The following is a 15,507-nucleotide window of genomic DNA, read 5'->3' on the forward strand; positions in this document are numbered from 1 at the left end:
AAACCGCTGCTCTGGGCTCAAAAAGCTCCAAAGTCCTTCTGGGGAAGAGCAGAGGACGCAGCCGGGTTTAAATTCTTTCTAGCTGCTGGGCGGAGATCAAATTCTCCTCGGCTTTGTTCTGGGCCCTTCTAAAAATAAAAGGAACGTGCGATTGCCCCCGCCCGAGGCGACGCGCGACGAACACCCCCAGTCCCACGGCGTTTGTTCCGACTCCCCCCCCCACCAGCGACACCGACTTTTTTTTTTTTTTTCCCCTCCTGTTCTGAAGGGGAAGTTTTGTTTCCCAGCTGAAGGGAGTTTTTGGCAAAACTGAGCCTTTTTTGGGGGAGGGTGGAAATAACAGAGAATGGCGGTGCTGTGGGAGGCACAACACAGCGTTTATACACAGCACAGCTGCCGAGCTCTTCAGATTCACAAAGAAACACAAATTTCAGGCAAAACGTAAAGGCCAAAGTTGACAGTGTCCCTTTACACCCGCAAACGCTTCTGGGTGTTAGAACCACCTGCCTGGGTTTACTTTAATGCTGTCCCGGCCCCTCTGATGCAGGTTTTGAGCTCAAACAGACCCAAACTGTCCGTGTGCGGGGGAACAAAAGAACATAATTTGTGCTCAAAGTCAGCGAGGAAACGCCAAAGTAATCAACAGCCAGGAACCAAGTCTCTCCAAATATTCATTCATAAAAAATAATTATTAAAGCCTTCTTCAAAACATCTTTTGGAAAAAAAAGATTAAAAAAGTCTTATTTATAAATACAGCTACACTGGTTATAAATAAACGCACTTTGATTCTCCAAAGCCGGCGAGGCTCGGGGAGCTTTTCCCGCAGGCACAGGAACCCTCCGAGCGCTCGCGGGCGGGATTTGGGCAGATCCCACCTTCCCTTCGGGCCCAGCCGCCAGGAACCGGCCCACTTCGGGGCAGAAAACCGTGTCCTCTCGGGGCGAGGAACTCCTTCGGCGCCGGGACCGTACGTTCACGCCTTTACGAGCCCGTTAGTCCGCGCCTCCGACGTCGGGGCTGATCTATCGGCAAAGAGACGTTAACAAAGGCCACAACCGAGAGAAAACCGCATTATCCCGACACACGTGGAAATAACAGGGACAAATGCAATGGGAGGTCCATGAAATTGAATTATTGCCTTGAATCCTGCCAACAGTTACAAAACTAGGACCAAAAACACCCCTATAAAACCCCAAACCAATGAACTACGGGCCGAAAGAGCTCCGGATTTTTCTCTTGCCAGAGATCCCCAGAGAGCAGGCCAGCTGCTGCGGCTCGGAGCTGCGAGTCTCTCCTCGCCCTTGAAACTTTTCCGCAACCGACGGTATTTTTCTAAACTTCACTTGATCATCTTTCATCATCAAGCTCCACGCGATTACTCGAGGTGCTTCCAAGCAGTTGACCCCCCTAATCCGCTGGGCTCAGCGGGTCCCTGCGCTAAACAGGGCTGCAAAGAGCAAAAAAAAAATACAAACGTTTCAGTAACAAGATCAGCTGCTTATTAGGAAAGGATTTAGTATCTTTAAAAGCTGTTTAGTAAAAAAGAAAGTGACGTGTGTCACAGCATCCCAGGATGGGTTGGGAGGGGCCTTTAAAGGGCATCTAGACTGGGCAGGGCCACCTTCCACTAGCCCAGGTTGCCCAAAGCCCCGTCCAACCTGTCCTTGAACCCTTCCAGGGAGGGGGCAGCCACAGCTTCTCTGGGCAGCCTGTGCCAGGGCCTCACCCCCCTCCCAGGGAAGAATTTCTGCCTTAGATCTCACCTAAATCTCCCCTCTCTCAGTTTAAACCCGTTCCCCCTCGTCCTATCCCTCCTCCCTGATCAAGAGTCCCTCCCCCCTTTCCTGTAGCCCCTTTCAGTCCTGGGAGGCCGCTCTAAGGTCTCCCCAGATCCTTCTCTCCTCCAGCTGAACCCCCCAACTCTCTCAGCCTGTCCTCACAGGGGGGTGCTCCAGCCCCCCGAGCATCTTCGTGGCCTCCTCTGGCCCCGCTCGAGCAGGTCCGTGTCCTTCTGCTGTTGGTGCCCCCAGAGCTGGACCCAGCACTGCAGGGGGGTCTCCCAGAGCGGAGCAGAGGGGGAGAATCCCCCCCTCGCCCTGCTGCCCACACTGCTCTGGGTGCAGCCCAGCACACGGGTGGCTTTCGGGGCTGCCAGCGCCCGTTGCTGGCTCACAGGCAGTTTTCCACCCCCCAGCCCCCCCAAGTCCTTCTCCTCGGGGCTGCTCTCCAGCCACTCCTCGCCCAGCCTGGGTTTGTGCTGGGGATCGCCCCGACCCGTGGGCAGGACCTTGCCCTTGGCCTTGTTGAGCTCCGTGAGGTTGGCACGTCCCACCTCTCCAGCCTGCCCAGGCCCCTGGGGACGGATCCCTTCCCTCCAGCCCCCCACACAGCTCGCTGGAACATGCCGAGGGCGCGCTCAGTCCCTCTGGCCGTGTCCCCACCCCGGCCCCTGAGGACATCGCTCGTCACCGCTTTTTTTCCCTCAAGGACATGGAGCCACCGACCCCAACTCTGAGTGCAACCACCAGCCAACTCCTCCTCCCCTGAGCAGCCTGTCCACCAGATCCACCTCTCTCCAACTCATGAGACGAGGATGTTGTGCAGGACCACACGAAGTTGTGCACCAGCCCAGGTAGATGACGTCACCCTTCCCTTCCCCACCAACACCGTAACCCCAGCGTAGGCCACCAAACTCCTCAGGCCCCCCGTGCCCTTAGCGAAGCCACGCTGGCCGTCACCCATCACCTCCTGATCCTCCGTGTGCCCCAGCAGAGTCTCCAGGAGGATCCGCGCCGGAGCGGCATCTCCAGAGACAACTCCACTCCCCAGCTGTCTCGCAGCAGCCGCCACACGTACAGTTTTGCAGACATAATCAGCGAACGCCACTGTTCAGCACCAAAGCGTCAAACAGAACATTTGACTAAATACCGTAAAATCGAGGAGGAATTTTTTGTGATCCCTTTTGGTAGTTAAGGGGAAGAGCTCCCCCAAACCGTTCCTGACACAACAAGGGTGAAGCGTGGTATTCCCCGGTATCGTGCACGCTCCGGCTGACAGACACTGAGCCTTTGCTCTTGCATTGAAGGTTGCCTCAATCAGAAAGATTCATGGTTTTGGAAGAAAATGAACATGTAATTCACTTTCTGGCTGAAAGGGGAAATCCCCTCCGCATCTCTGAAGATTTTAAAGCAACACCCCAAGAGACTATTTTTTCTCTGAAGGTCCAGATCCGGTCCCTCGACTTCGCGGAAGGGAGCGAACACCTCAGTTACTGCAGAAAGTCAGTTTTCAGTGCTGTAATTTCCAGGCAGCCGAGCGCTAACGCCAGCTGCTTTGGCAACGAGGTATTTCTTTTCCACTCCCCAACAAAGCAGGTATTGACATCACCAAATAAGCCGTCAGGTCACTCGCTGGCTAAAATTTTGTTAAAAGGCTTCCAATCCCTCAAGGTCAAGCTTTAAAAGCACCTTTTGGCACGGCGCCGAAAGCAGAGTTACGCTGCGAGCGGCTGGGGAAGCTTCGACCCCGGCGACGGGGCGGCTCTGCCAACAGCCCTCTGCTCTCAGCACCGCTTGCCAACAGCACCTTATTGAACCAAAAAAAAAAAAAAAAGAAAAGGAAAAAAAAAGTTACTTTCCTTTAAAAAACCCAGTCAATGACCAAGGATTAGGAGGTTACAGTTTCCACAGCGGTATCAGTGGGCTGATCCGTTTGCAGCATGGACAGCACCGATTCCTTGAGGTCTTCTGGGGTTACCGCAAGCGGGTCCCCCTCGGCGACCTCGTCGAGCACCGTCACCTCCACGCCGTTGGGCTGCTGCCGCACCATGGCTGCCAGCTTCAGCCGGTACTCCTCCGCCTCCTGCTCCTTCTTTCGGAGCTGGCTGCGATATTCCTGAGCCTTCTGGTTCGCCTCCTGCAGCTGCTGCTGCAGCACTTCCCTTTCAACGCTGTCCTACGGAAAACAAAGTTGAGAGAGCCCATGATGGAGGCCCAACCTGCGACACGAAGGAACCGGGGCGTGCAAGCGCTCCCACAGCTACGAGTTATAAAAGCAAAATGCTCTGAGGCGGCGCTAGAAATGTGCTCGGGTCGAGTTCTGTTGGACTGGTTTGCTCAGCCCACGTCACTGGAGGCAGCTGGGACACGGGGAGGCCCCGACTGGCTGGTGGGTGTCAGCCCCGTGGCGTGGGGAGGCACGCCGGGGGGTTACGCAGGATCTCACCATCAAGAATTTCAAAGGTTGGAAGCAGGTGAGACCACGATGCAAGAAGACTACAGAGCTGTTAGTGCTGAAAAGTTGGGAGGCAAACGAGAAGAACATTGTTCCTCTGGCAGAGAATGATGGCGAGTCATTCCTGCTGCTTTAGGGAGAGCTGAGCCTTGGCTCACACCCGGCCCATGTGTTGTGCTTCTACAGGAAATCCTAAATAATCTCAGCAAACGACCACGTTTCATCTAAAAACCCTGAGCTACAGCTTCAGCACAGGCAAAACAGCAACAAGAGGTTTAGCTGGCTCTTTTCCTCCTACCTACACTGCACTGAGCATCGCTGCTCTCAACCGCTCGCGTGTGCACTGCTACCGCAGGAGCGTGTGCGGGAAGAGCGGGGCACCTCGGAGCAGCACTCGTTACAGAGACATCCCCGGGCTCTGCTCCTTTGTTCCGAGATGGTTTGGGCAGAACAGGAGCCCAACATCCCCAGCACAGCAGAGGAACACGCAGGAGACGACGGCAATCCAAGTTACAAGCAGGAGTATCTACCTTGTCTTCCCAGTCATCTACGTTTTGTTCCACTTTTAGCTTCTTGGCCAGCGGCTCTTCCTCCTCTTCTGCGTCATCTCTGTCTTCAGCGAGAGTCTCTTCTGCAACCTGACCAGCAGGTACAGTTAAAACTGAAAAATTAAAAGGTGACAAATTATACAGTGCGAGACATGCTTTTGCACAGATGTTTCCCGAAAGACTTCTCTGAAGTCAGCGCATCGGCGCGGGTCTGGAGAGAAGAGACCTGCGGATTGGCAACGCTGAAGTCTCCCCGGAGAGAAGAGAAACTCTGGAGCGGGTCTCCAGTTTTTGTTATTCAGGCCTCTGAAATACCCGAGTATTTCACCGCAGCGGGGCTGACAGAATCCAGAAAGATTTGCACCTCAGAAAACATGTGACGTAAAAACTATCATTCTGATGCCTCACTAATGCAATTAATAGCCGAGAGAGGCTAAGCAGGAGGAACTGAAAGCTCTTCTCGAAAATTCCAGTACACGGTCGCAGGGGCTAAGCTCTGAATCAGCTTTAAGCGCATGCAAGAGCTGCAAATACTCCAGAGAACAAACACATTTTAAATCTGCAAACAGGGGTTTTCACTTTGGGAAGCCAGTAGCAAGAATTCGTCCAACCAAGGAGGAGAAAGGCACCACGTGAGCTAGCGAAGGTAGCGCTACCCGAACAGTTCTGCCTTTGTCTTCCTTAGGCTAAGAATGGGTTACAAGCCAGGAATTACTTGTAGTAATTTGGCAAATAATTCTGAACAATTAACAGCTTTAGAGAATTGCTTTTCACTCGTGAAGTCCGTGAACAGGCAGAACTGATGTAACCATCTCACGCTGTCGCACCGTGTGCGTGTTACAGGAGAGCGGCTCCGCTTCCTAATCCTCCTCCTCTGCACCACCGTTAATCCAAATAACGGAGCATCCCTGGGACACGCTGAAAAACTTGTTGGTGGTAGACAAGGCTGATGAATTACATCCCTTGAGGAAAGAGAAAAATCACTGTACGAGCGCTCTGGAGCTCTGCCCTGATTTAGTGAGCACCACTTACATTTGCCTTGTAAAACGGAGAGATTATATTGCCCTAGGCAATACAACTAGTTATGGGAGGAAAAGGCAGATTTAAGCTGATATTAATGGCCTAATACTAAGTTTTACAAGAACAACGGAGTGATTGCTAAAGGTAACAGGCTGCAGTTTCATCGGCCGAGCGATTTACTCCCAGACAGGGAAGTTCACCACGAGATAAAGGAATCATCTTCGCCCAGCTGCCGAAGAGACAACGGCTGAACTTGGCATTTCTGCGAAAGGTGTTTGGTTTTAATGCAAAGACCAAAATATTGAAGCACAGCAGCGTGTATTAAGCCTCGAACAAGGGGCTGGCAAGCTTTACTGCTGATGTAAGTCTCAGAGGCATTTTAACCCCTCCTGGAGCCCAGCGGTCAGGCACGGCTCAAGCCAGGTCTCACCCACCGCCGGCCCTGCGGGGCTCCACGGGGCTCACAGGCAGCACTTAATATTTTTTTTTTTTTTGGTCTTTTTGGAGTTAATCCTCAGCGCTGCCCTCCGAGCCCAGCTCCTCCTTACCTTGCTGCCCATCCTGCATGGTCAGGATGAAGGGCTGGCTGAGGCCGCCGGCGGGGATGGCCGTTTGCAGGCTGCCCAGGGGAAGGCCGTCGGTCACAATGGCGATGAAGTGCTGCCCTCCGCTGCCAACCACTTGTTGTAGGGCAGAATCGATGGAATTTGCTTCCGCTACTTCCTCCGTCTTACCTTGAGAAATAAAGCAAGCGCCAAAAAAAAAAGTCAGCGTTTCCTTCTCCCTTCCTCGAATAGAAACTGAAGTGAAAAAGCTCAAGTACGTGGCTTGAGACTCCTGGGATGCCTGCTTATGAAAAACAAGCTGGAAGTACAGAGAAATGTGTTACTAAGAAATAAAGTCTGAGTAGGGGAAAGAAAAGAAAATCCACTATACCTTAGCAAAACAAGTCTAGTTCTGGAGTAAACCCAGCGGGTTTGGGGTAAATTAATAAGTACTAGCACCTGAGCATATGAACTGAATTAAAAAGCCTGGAGCTGGAGGCAGCTGCCCGACAGACCTGGCCAAGCTTCCCCCCGTGACCCTTCCCCCAGCTCCAACGCAGACAAACCACACGCAAAAAACCCTCTTTGTGCCTCAAGAGCCCCGTCCGCACGGGCACGGCCAAGGCAACCACGAGGAGGCTATTTAGCGTGGCCGGATGACTCCACTCCCTGGGACACTTTGTGTGTGACTTAATGGCTCATATAAATAATCAGGATTTCAACCCTGCGGCTGCATCCTGCTCCCGGCGCAGGAAACAGGGGGGGTCTGACCCGCTGGGCGCGCTCTGGGTGCCAGGGAGGAAAACACTCCGGCACCGCAGGTCAAGGCGTCGGCGGCGCGGCACCAGCAGCTTGAGGAAGTCAAATTGCTCGTCTCTGGGTTCTAGGAAAAACGCTTAGCTTTGGGGAAAAGAACTGAATTCCAAGGGGAAAGGATTATATAAACTTTATCAAGTTCTTCAATCTGAAGTTAATGAAAGGTCAAACATTACACTCTACAAACAAACCGTAAAAGATCATAAAAAACCCAAACACAAAACACGCCCAAACCTTTCCGTAAGAAAAGTTACCAAAGCCTCAAGAGACTCAGAACATTGACTACCAACATTTTACAGCAAAGTGGGGACAGAAAACACTTCAACGTCCTTCTTAAATACTTATCTACATTTACTTTGATATGAAGCAAACCTACGCTCTAGAGCTCCGGGGTTTTTTTATACAACTGTTAAAGCACGTCAAGGGAACACGCTGTCACGTCAGGGTCAGACACGCTGGCTAACAAAAATGGAGTTACTTCTACTGGTAACAGTTGCTGGTTTTTTAATTAAATTTGAACTGGGATTAACAAAAAAAAAAAAAAAACCACCACAAAATCAGCCCACCGCTTCACAAATATTGACCGTCATCTCCTCCTTACCCTTAAAGAAGGCAAATTTACTTCCACATCTCACATTTCCTTTGATTTCCTGGCCAGAGACCCGCCAGAACTACACAAATTTGAACCGGCATCCGCCCGGTTTCCCCTACCTGGGTCTCTGTTTGAGTTGGAAAGCGGTGCCGATACCTCGGCGAGGGCCGCAAGCGCGGCAAGCACGGAGGTTGTTGAAGTGGGAAACTGCGCCGTAGAGACATGAGAGTCACCTGGTTGGGAAAGACGAGGGCAAACGGAAGGACTGTCAGGACCTGCCATACCTCAACGGCGACCAACGCACTCAGAGCGCAACAATCTGGTCTTCTAGAGATCGAGACAGCAGCTGTGAAGTATTTTCTGGGCTCCCAGCGGCCAGTGGAGAAAGGGAGGTGGTACAGATCATTTTTCAGGAGGTGCCTCTCCTCCTGCTGACTGTAAAAGGGCTTTGATGCTACTTTAGCACAGACTGCACCCACTCTGAATATTTTATGATCATTTTAATCGAACTTAAAGCAAGTATTTAAGTTTTTTCTGAATCACGTAACAAAAAGCAGAGCACACGTGACCCGATTTGCTCCAGTTTCGCTGTAAGAGGCAGGGGAAGGCAGGCTGCCCGCCGGGCCACCGGGCTGCCCAGCTCCCCCCTGGAGACAGGGGCGGCTCTTCCAGACGCAGCGGTGCTGCCTGATGATGCTGGAGCCCGACGGGCGTCGTGCAGAGCGGTTGCTACGCACGGAATTACCTGGCTTCGCGTCGTACTGCAACTCGCAAAAACTGCAAAAAGCTGAAGAGTATCTTAAACTCGTCAGCTGTCACGAGTAAATTACAGCGCCCCAGTTCTTCCCGATTTGGGAGAGTCTCCAGCGCGACTTCACGGGCCAAAGGTTTTAGCACAAGTCAGGTCAGAGCCTTTTGCCCCAACGCTGAGATCAGCTGCGCGTGCGGGTCCGTCCTTCCTCCCCTGGCAGGTTGGGTAACGGAAAGACCCCGGTTACTGCAATGGGGTATTGATTTGAACGAGATAAACAAGGCTTCTTGGTTCCCAAAAAACAATGTTTCTTCCTCCAATTGACCATAGTAACTGCTATTCAAAGGCCAACTTCATAAGAATGAACAGGAAATTAACTAAACGGGCGCAAACTCAGTGCATAAAACCCACAATTCCTCTTAAAAAAAGGAAAAAAAAAAAAGAGATCCTGTACTTCATTGCCAGCGTAGATAAACAGATTATAAGCACACAAAGGGAAGTTCATTTAAAGTTCCCCCGCCTTAACCCTTGCAACCTATTTTCTCTCTTTCACGCCAGCTCCTGATTTTAGGAGGTTATTGAGGGGCTTATTGCCAAACGATGATACTTTCAAAAGGTCGTGGGCTGGGCACGTGAAAATACCACAGGACTAGTGACTGTTTTCAGCAGCTTGTAACCAGCTTTCTTCAGAGCAGCTAAAGGTACTTGTTTGGATTTAAAAACTTTTTCAATAACGGAAGACATCGGGAATTTAAGAGAGGTAGGAAAAATTATTAACTAGAAGTGCTAAATAAGAGATTTTTGTGATAATGAAGGCGCAGTCGCTGATGCCCTCTTGTGGGAAATGAGGAAAAAACCTCCTGACGTGGCCTAGGGCAGGGGACACCGGCTGTTTTGAAGCTGCCCGGCTACTACTGATCCTTGAAGTGTCGTGGGGGGAAAAACCCAGGGTATTTTAGTCCAGTCCCATGTGGGCAATAAGCCGCCGCCGCCGCACGATTATGCTGCAGGATGTACGAGGAGAGACGGGGATTTACGAGGCCGAGAGCTCAGCCAGAGCGCTGCCTGCGGCCGCTCGCCCACACACCGAGGACTGGGGCGAGCGGGAAACAGGCAGAGAGGGGACAGGGTTGACTTCCACATCAAAGGGATGGAGGAGATGGAGAAAGAATGATTTCAACTGAAGGGCTGCATTCACACCAGGAGAAGGTCCGAACGGGCTGTGAACGTGCTTAAGCTAAAATGAGCAGTTTTCTAACAGCCTTTCAGCAGGGCGTTGGCCTCCGTGACTCCCACCTGGCAGAGCCTGATCCGTCTGCAGACACCGGGACCGTGGCCAGAGCGTCCTCCCAGCTACAAACCCCCCAAGTTTTATGCCCCTTTTGGGTTTGTGGAACGTCCTTGACTGATGATGCTGTGCGCCAGTCACGCTGCATTTTCCTCGCATTTTCCCCTCTCCAAAGTAGGGGTCGTCGGTGCCCCAAAGCTGCGAGCAGCTTGGAGAGCAAGTCTGGAGCGTGGCTGAAGTGGCCGTGGCCAGGCCCAGGCAGAGAGGTCGGGGTGGGACTGCACAAACCAGGGGTTTTCAAAGCACTCTCCAGCATGTGAACAGTCCCACTAACCAAAGAATTACTCACATGCAGAAGTGTTTGCAGGATGAGGCCAAATAGCTTCACAAAACTTGTATTTGGTAGCCTCCTTGTGACTGAAAAGAAACAATGGTTTGGATTTCCCCAAATACAGAAAATTCACTTTAAGAGTTATGATGAAAATTGGAATTACACAAAAAGAATTCACACTCAGCCTTGAAAGTGTTTTCCCCACCAAAATCAGGCTCACAGAACAATGAGGAACATAATTATTTCCATCTAAGATGTGGGACAGAAGAAATAAGGAGTAATCTACATATCCAAGAGACCTGCTTATTCTGCAATTTCCTTACTCAACATTTACATACAGTGAAACATCCCCTCAGCTCTTGTAGCCAGTGAAGAACAAAGCAAACTGTTCCCCAACCGCTCGGCAGCGCTCAGGATTTGGCACAGGCCACAGTTCTCATTATTCCTCTGTCGCAATCAGCCAAATCCATTTTCTCAAGCTCCGTAACAGAGCAGCCCCACAGCTGAGCTCAGCAGAGCTTTGCCACGCACAGCGGCACCACCTTTACTTACATCAGCCAGAAATCTGCTTTGTTACCTTCGACGGCAAAAATGTTCCGGGGCAGGAAGCAGTGGTTGGGTGTGTTTGGCTGGATTTCACCACTTTTCCTCTACTAAATAACCATGTGCCCTCTGCTGGTAAGCAGTCTTAGAAACTTTTTTCACAACTTGCCCACTCAAGGTCACGTAAAGCCTTACCTGAGGTTGTTTTGGCGTCTGCTGAAGAGACGAGACTAGCCAGATTGAAAACTTCTCCTGGTGTGAGAAGAAATGGTGAGGTGAGAGTCACAGTGTTGGTGAAGGGGTTCGTTCTCTCTGGATGAGGGTTTACCTGGTTCTGCATGGCTTCCTAGGAAAGAGCAGGGTCAGGCACACATTCGTCAGGCTTTCTGTGCTGATTAGCATCGTTCAAACATTTTAGAGGCAGATTATTTCTCTCTGCAGCACGTCAGGGACACCAGTGAAAAAGCTGTGATAAAACTACCACCTAAACTTGGAAACTTGTAGTACAATGGTGCAAGACGCGTGGTAATAAAACCCCATCATCACCCCCCGAGTCCTAGCAGGCACACGCCGGTCGATTTAGAAATCAAACAAACCTCATCCACCTCCGTATTTCCAGTTCTCTCTGCAAACAAAAAATGATCCCACCGGACACAACAGGATCCCTCTCGCTCTAGCGCAGAGGCAGCTGCGGGGCAGAGAATTACCACCAAGTTTCTCCCTCCCGGACCTACCTGCAGCATGATCAGAGTCTCTGGATTGTTCTTGTCCAAAGCGATATCAAAAGCCGATTTATCGAACTTGCTGAAAGCGTGGACGTCAGCTCCGTATCTGAGGAGCAGCTCAACGACGTCTCGGTGGTTGTGCTCTGTCGCCCAGTGCAAAGCCGTCATTTTCAGCATGTCCTTGGCATTTACATCCGCCCCGTTCTGAAAGAAATCAGCTTTACTTTGTGCGCCGTCCTCTCTCAGGGTCTTAAAGGCGGTGCCTGTGCATTTCAACATCAACGCTCAACTCCAAGGGTGATTTAGACCAGCCTTAACGTTAGACCTAATCTGCTGTACTTACGCTAATGAGCAGCTCTACGATATGAGTGTGCCCGTCAGCCGCAGCCATGTGTAGTGGTGTCCGGTCCACTTTCGTCCGGGCATCTTTGCTCACACCAGCGCGAAGCAGCACTTCAGCTGTCGAGTAGTGGCCGTACTGGGCAGCCAGGTGCAGAGGCGACGTCCCGAGCTGCAGGTGAATTTAGAAGAGTCAGTCCACAGCGGGAGAGGACAGCCACAGTCATCACCACGTGTACGTCCGGCAGTAATTAAAACGACAAAGCTTCTGGAAGAAACACATTTATCCTTTTTTCCTCCACTCAGATATAAGGGGCTGCCCGTCCATTAATTTTCCTGATAAACCTCAGACTTTTCAGGGATCTTCAACCTGAAGATCAAACACGCTTTACTTTCTCCACGGTGCCACTCGCTCAGCCCTGAGCCTCCTTTCCAAGCCAGAGCAGAACAGCCCTGCCGTTCCGATCTCACGACAGGCAAGGTCACCGCTGTGCAGAGAAGGGCACTACCGCAGCGCCACCGGGCTCTGCCGCCTCTCGGGGCAGTTCACTCCTTCACCTCGCAAAGCTCAGGACGAACCGACTCATAAGTCAGGAAATGAAGACAAGTGGTGATGGAAAATGGCTACTGATGGCTTGTTCATGATTCTCGGCCTCCCTGTTTATCCAACTGTTACTCTTCAGTTTCGTTAAAGCTTTTATTTCCTTTCCAGCCCAGGATGGGCTGGTTTGTTTTCAGGGTTTGGGTTTTTTTTAAGGAAACAAAAAAACCCATAAAGATGAGTTTCTTGATTGAGAAAGTTTAAACAATTAAATAAACTATTTGTAAAAGAACCTCCTATTACTGAGAGGTTTAACAGTTCTTCCAACTTGACATTTTGCTGCTGGGAACTGCAACTCTTAAAGCATCGAATCCTGTACCTGTCGGTGGCCAGGACAACACGGTACCTGTCACTGTGCTCGCGGGCATCAGGCTGAGATCAATCCTTACACAAACATCAGTTCATCTTTGCCTGAGGAACGTCTTGGTTCTTAAAGTGCTTTATCTGGAATCCCCTCCACCACAGAGATCCAGAGGTGCATTTTCTGCCCATCCACACCCTGGTTTCACTGCTCCGGGTTCCACCCGCACCCTTCAGGTCCAGCGCTAAGAGCGCAGACACCCGGCGCCCGCTCCCCCACGTACCCAGTCGGTGGTGAAGGGAGCGCCGCTTGCCATCAGCTTGCGCACTTCGTCATCTTCGCCTTTGCGAGCTGCTTCGAGCAACCTCTTCCCTAGGTCCACTAAGGACATCTTCACACATGGGAACAAGTATTTGCCGAAAGCTGCTTTAAAAGCAACAAACAGAAAAGAAACAAAAGAGCGGTGAGGCCGAGACGTGATAAAAGTGCCCATCTGGACACGCCATCTTCCCATACAGAACTAGGCCCAACACAATCAATAAACGGGCATAAATATTTCTATTTTTCAGTTCTGTGCTCTGAAATATCAAGCAAAGGCAGCAAACAGGCTCAGCAAACGGGTCAGACACCAGAAGCCACCAGAGCTCCTGCAAAATCCCACTTACCTCAACAGCGCCTTGCACGGAGACGAAGACTTGCCCATGTGGATCCAGTTCCAAGAGCAGAACCTGTAAAAGCAACGGCAAAGCCGTTGGCGCCCCACGCACAACATCGTTTTGTTTTTTAAAGCGCTTTAAGAAGATGATTTAATCTCCGAGACACTCTCGCTGACCCCAGCACTAGCAACTAAGCCTGGGGGAACGATCCCTGTTCTCTGCTGGTAGGGGATAAAACAAACCTCGGTGACTCCAGCGACTCGTCCAAGGTCGTAAAAGGAGCAGAACCCAAAAGCTGGGCTCAACCTACCCCACAGCAGCGTCTCTATTTATTCCAAGCTCCGTAAAGCACAGCGTGATGATGGCAACAGTGAACTACAGCGTTTTCTCACGACGGGGTTGCGCTGGGACGCCAGTCGAGGGCCGACTCGAGTCAGGCCGTTCGCTCACATGGCGCCTTCAGTCAGCGGCTACAAACGAACGTCTGTGCAAACGGGCACCGCGCCACCCAGCCTAACAGCCCCCCAGCAGCACTGAGGCCCTTCCCTTCAATCGCAGTTCTAGGAAATAGTTGGAAAGCTCTATTTCTTCCTTTATTTCTTGTTCTTTCAAGAGAAACGTCCCAGCCTGTCCTCAGTGACGAACAGGACCAGCTATCAGCAGCACAAGCCCTTGAAAGTAAAGGCAAACAGCAAACCTCACCCCTAAACCTCATCAGGACTCGCTGCCCGCATCCTCTCCCTCCACAATCCCACTTTATAAGACTATTTTGGATGTGCAGCTTCTTCCAAGCGTGCAGTTACTGCGTGCAGCATAAAGCTTGGGAGTCAAGAGCCCAGAGCAGTTACTCAAGAGTTCACCCTGCAGTCAGAACCTCGGATGCATTTATGATCCATGTGTTTGACTACCACAACCCCTCTGCCCTTTAGGACTTTCCAGTTTGGGTTGGTTGGGTTTTTTTTCCCCCCTTTCTCACTTCTTGTGGGACACCGACTATTTTTCAAACGTTCCTTCTCATCGCCCACGTCGAACACACTTGCATGTTTTCCGGGCACAACTCGTTGCACCGAACTCTGGGTTCGGAGTTAACCACGAGCTTACGGCGCTCCCCACCCTGGGTGGGTTTGGAAAAGAAAGGAGAAGCCGGATCCTTAATAAAAAAGTCACTTCTCGTATTAAACTGAACCTGTGTCACTAAATTAATTATTTGGAGGCCTTGCATTCCTGCGCTCTTCCCAGCTGGATGCTTTCAGGGGGGATTTAAGTCTGAGGCTCCCTCTCTTTTTTTATTTACAAACATAAAAGTTATTTACAGTACCCGCAGCTTGGGCTGCTCTTGACGAACTCCTCCACCTCCCCTCGCTGCATTTCACAAGTAAAAGGGAAGAGGACGCTTCTCCAGAACCCTCTGAGCGGCCGGTGTGGGGCAGCCCCACAGACCCGCCTCAGGACCCCCCAAAACTGCCGAGCCCCCCCCTCCTTGTAGGGGACAGGAGCCCCTTTCCCCTCCCCTGGTCGAGGACCCCCCCCCCGCCCCGCTCCCCCTCAGAGGGGCCCGTCGTCCCCCGGGGCTGGGACCCCCCTCGGGGCCCTGATGCTCCCCCCACCCTGTGCCGCCCCCACACAGACACCCCGACGGGACCCCCCCCCCGCGGGACACACACACACACACCGTTCCCATCCCCTCCAAACCGGCCCCGGGCGCTGCTCCCCGACAGGGGTGTCCCCCCACCCCAGACCCCCCTCCCCTCCCAGGGGGCCCCTTCCCCTTTCCCCCCCCCCCCCAGGTGGTCCCCCCGCCGCCCCCAGCCCCACTCACGCGGCGGCTCTGGCCCCCCCCAGGCACGCGGCTGTTCCCGGCGCGCGGCACCGCCCCCCTCGCCCCCCCCCTCCTCCACTCCGAGGCTGTTCCCGCCCCTCCCACCGCGGCCACACAAAATGGCCGACCCGGAAGCGAGGCCGGGAGGTGGCGGCGGAAGGATACCGCGCTGTAACAAAAGAGTCCTCCGGTGGCGGCAGAGGAAGGGCAGGTTGGGCCTCCCCTTGCTCTGTCGCAGACGGCACGGAGCGGGTTTAGGCAATTTCTCCTTTTTTTCCCCGGCGCTCTCCCCGCTCAGGGGCCTGGAGGAGGGCGGCGAGCAACGCGGGGAGCCCTAGGAAGGGAGTATTTTCTCTAGCGGAAGGATATCACAAGAGCTTTACGTGATCTGTACGGCCG

The 15,507-nt window shown here is 52.3% G+C and overlaps 1 protein-coding gene across 7 annotated transcripts; it reads right to left on the bottom strand.

Annotated features, from left to right (window-relative positions):
* Positions 1-653: 653 nt before the first annotated feature.
* GABPB2 (GA binding protein transcription factor subunit beta 2) lies at positions 654-15,167 on the bottom strand. Of its 7 annotated transcripts, XM_074809551.1 has the most exons (11): positions 15,109-15,167; positions 13,299-13,361; positions 12,917-13,056; positions 11,736-11,903; positions 11,402-11,596; positions 10,863-11,013; positions 7,874-7,987; positions 6,350-6,535; positions 4,764-4,894; positions 2,746-3,954; positions 654-1,447 (listed from the first exon to the last, which is right to left on the bottom strand). In XM_074809551.1, exons 3-10 carry the CDS (start codon positions 13,022-13,024, stop codon positions 3,667-3,669), a joined length of 1,341 nt encoding a protein of 446 aa, XP_074665652.1. In that variant the 5' UTR covers positions 13,025-13,056; positions 13,299-13,361; positions 15,109-15,167; the 3' UTR covers positions 654-1,447; positions 2,746-3,666. The 7 variants fall into 7 exon arrangements, with proteins under 7 accessions (XP_074665652.1, XP_074665645.1, XP_074665648.1 ...); XM_074809544.1 differs by lacking the exon at positions 7,874-7,987; XM_074809547.1 differs by lacking the exon at positions 7,874-7,987 and having other exon boundaries at positions 12,917-13,059.
* Positions 15,168-15,507: the final 340 nt, after the last annotated feature.

Source organism: Strix aluco, chromosome 30 (genome assembly GCF_031877795.1).
Source record: "Strix aluco isolate bStrAlu1 chromosome 30, bStrAlu1.hap1, whole genome shotgun sequence".
Lineage (NCBI taxonomy): Eukaryota > Metazoa > Chordata > Aves > Strigiformes > Strigidae > Strix > Strix aluco.